The sequence below is a fragment of the Enhydra lutris genome, unplaced genomic scaffold (assembly GCF_002288905.1).
Source record: "Enhydra lutris kenyoni isolate GAN:26980312 unplaced genomic scaffold, ASM228890v2 scaffoldscaffold9, whole genome shotgun sequence".
NCBI lineage: Eukaryota > Metazoa > Chordata > Mammalia > Carnivora > Mustelidae > Enhydra > Enhydra lutris.
The window spans coordinates 1,140,206-1,142,941 of NW_019154093.1; the positions used below are offsets into that span (position 1 = coordinate 1,140,206).

The 2,736-nt window shown below is 60.6% G+C and overlaps 1 protein-coding gene across 1 annotated transcript; it reads left to right on the top strand.

The window, feature by feature from the left end:
- The first annotated feature begins 82 nt into the window (after positions 1-82).
- LOC111143443 (RAB42, member RAS oncogene family) lies at positions 83-1,447 on the top strand. Its single transcript, XM_022497194.1, has 2 exons — positions 83-355; positions 905-1,447. The coding sequence occupies exons 1-2, from the start codon at positions 117-119 to the stop codon at positions 1,326-1,328; spliced, it is 663 nt and encodes a 220-aa protein (XP_022352902.1). The 5' UTR covers positions 83-116; the 3' UTR covers positions 1,329-1,447.
- Positions 1,448-2,736: the final 1,289 nt, after the last annotated feature.

A 2,736-nucleotide genomic window follows, 5' to 3' on the forward strand; every position in this document is an offset into this window, starting at 1 on the left:
GGCGGGACGGGGCGGGACGGGGCGGGACGGGGCGGGACGGGGCGGGACGGGGCGGGACGGCTGGCCTCTGGAAGCCCGGCGGCTGCCTGGGGCGGCTGGACCGCGACACTGGGGCCATGGAGGCGGGGGGCTGTCGTTACCAGTTCCGGATCGCGCTGCTGGGGGACGCGGCCGTGGGCAAGACATCGCTGCTGCGGCGCTATGTGGCGGGCGCGCCCGGAGCCCCCGATCCGGAGCACGAGCCCGAGGGGGTGCCCACGGTGGGCGTCGAGTTCTACAGCCGCAAGCTGCAGCTGCGAGCCGGGCCGCGCGTCAAGCTGCAGCTCTGGGACACCGCGGGCCACGAGCGCTTCAGGTGCGGGCCGGGCGGGCTGAGGGAGCTGGCGGGCGGTCTCTCCCCCCCCACCCCCAGGGCTCGCCTCAGTGGCCCAGGTGCGGGTCTGGGGGCCCCTGCCCTGGTCTCTGGCCCTCCACGCGGAGTCGTTCGTCCCACAGATGCAGCCGGGTGGGCCAAGCCCCCTGAGCCAGAGGCCTGAGTCCCGGAGGGATGGGTGGTCCGGCTGCTGAGCGAGCCCACCGGAGCCGATCCGGAGGTGCCAGGGAGATGGGAAAGGAAGAGAGGTTTGGGGCGGCCTGGAAGGAGCGTAGGAGTCTGCCAGGCAGAGAACGGGAAGCAAAAATCTGCCATCAGGAAAACACCCCGCTTCCTCCCGGAATGGAGGAATGGTCCAGAGAGGATGTGACTCGAACTTGCTCCCTAGCTGAGGTGCAGCCACTCTGTTGGGGGAGAGACAGACGCTCGGAGCAGAGAAACAGTGGGCAGTGTGAAATGAGCTATGGGGCTTGTGCCTGTGGGAGGGCCTTGCAGACATAGACCTCTCCCAGCTCACTGCCCCTCCTTCAGGTGCATTACCAGGTCCTTCTACCGGAATGTGGTGGGTGTCCTACTGGTCTTTGATGTGACAAACAGGAAGTCCTTTGAACATATCTGCGACTGGCACCAGGAGGTCGTGGCCACTCAGGGCCCCGACAAGGTGATCTTCTTACTGGTTGGCCACAAGAGTGACCTGCAGAGCACCCGTTGTGTCTCGGCCCAGGAGGCGGAGGAGCTGGCTGCCTACCTGGGCATGGCCTTCATGGAGACCTCTGCCAAGAATAACTACAATGTGGACCTGGCCTTCAGCACCCTTGCTGACACCATCCAGCAGGCCCTGGAGCAGGGGGACATCAAGCTGGAGGAGGACTGGGGGGGTGTCCGGCTCATCCACGAGACCCAAGTCCTCAGCATCCCCCCCAGGAAGCAGCCCCCACGTCCATGCCAGTGTTGACTCTGGGAGGGAAAGGATTAAAGCAGTGCCAACCTCAGAAGTGCTGCTGGGATGGGGTGTCAGTATCTTTCTGGAGAGCAAAGGGCAGGATGTATTTAAAGGGTTAATACAAACAGTATCCTAGCAGTCACACCTTCTGGATTTTGGGGTTTCAGACCTCAGCCCCTTTCTGCCAGAAAGCTCTGAGAAGCCAGGTGTGCAGCTCTGTGTCCTTCAGCCTGTTTCCTCCGTTGTCAGTGGGGCTCATAGAAGATCCATGCCACGGGGGTGTGGGGGGAGGGTGGGTGGCGTGAGTGTGGGGGGTGGGCATGAATGAGAAATGGGGGGGGACATGCTCAGCCAGAGCCAGCCAATGACAAGAACTGTCCTCAACATTGTTTCCCCTCTGCCAATTCTGGCAACACTCCCGAGCCTGGACGCTGAGAGGCACTGAGTCTGGATGCTGCTACACAAGCGAGGACGGGTGGGGAATTTCAGGGCAAGCCTACCTGGGAGCCTCCTTCAGTCCTCAGACTTGGATGAGTCTTAAATGTGTGCCCTGAAACTCAGGTTTGCTGCCCAGTGCCCCCACTCCAAGGCTGGGCGCTGGATCTGGATCTGGGAGGCAGGGATGGAGGCGAGGGAGCAGCTCCTAGGTTGGGCACATAGTGGACACAGTGATTAGCCACCACAGCTGATTAGCCTTCACAGCTGCAGAACTCACAGCCATGCACCCTCACCCCTCCAACCCCCCTCCCCCAGCTGCTGGGAGTGCAGCCAATGAAAGTAGGCTCAAAGCACCCTCTGGGAAACTGCCTACCCCTCAGGGCTGCCCACAGTGTTGATTTGTTGAATCTACTGGGATGGGGGAGTGTTGAAAGGCCTGGCTCCCTTGCCCCAGCTCTGACGGTCAGACCCAGCTTCATCACTCTTCATGGGGCTGACTGAGGCCATTGTTCTTAAAACATCACAGCTAAATTCTCCCTCTGCTCAGTCCCATGTCCCTCCCTTCCTCCCCCAAGCAGGTATTGATCCTCAAAAATCCTCTGATCAATGTGTGCTCACTAATCCTCATCTCAGAAATTGCCTCCTGGGGAACAGGAACAGCTAGGCAGAGAATGTCCTAGGGCAATCAGGGGAGGCTTCCCGGAGATGGTGTTTATGTTGGTAAGAATCTCAGCAGGTGTAGAGGGGGGCTGTTGTTGTGCTAGTGAGATGGGAAGGGCAGGGATGGCTCCACAGCAACAAAGAGCACAACCACTTCACTCTGTGACCTGGGGACTTAGTCTCAAGATTCCTCCTCAGTGTCGTATGACTGATAATCCCTTCTCCCTAGGGTTCTTGGGAGGTTTCCAATCATGGTGGGTTTCTTAGCTTCCTCCCCATGGGGCTGGGCCAGGGTGGGTCTCTCACTGCACTGCCTCCTCCC

Bases quoted from the DNA above. Each gene is read 5' to 3' on its own strand.
- LOC111143443 (XM_022497194.1), top strand. From the start codon at position 117: ATGGAGGCGGGGGGCTGTCGTTACCAGTTCCGGATCGCGCTGCTGGGG. The intron at 356-904 runs GTGCGGGCCGGG...CCCCTCCTTCAG, and splicing joins GCGGGCCACGAGCGCTTCAG to GTGCATTACCAGGTCCTTCT.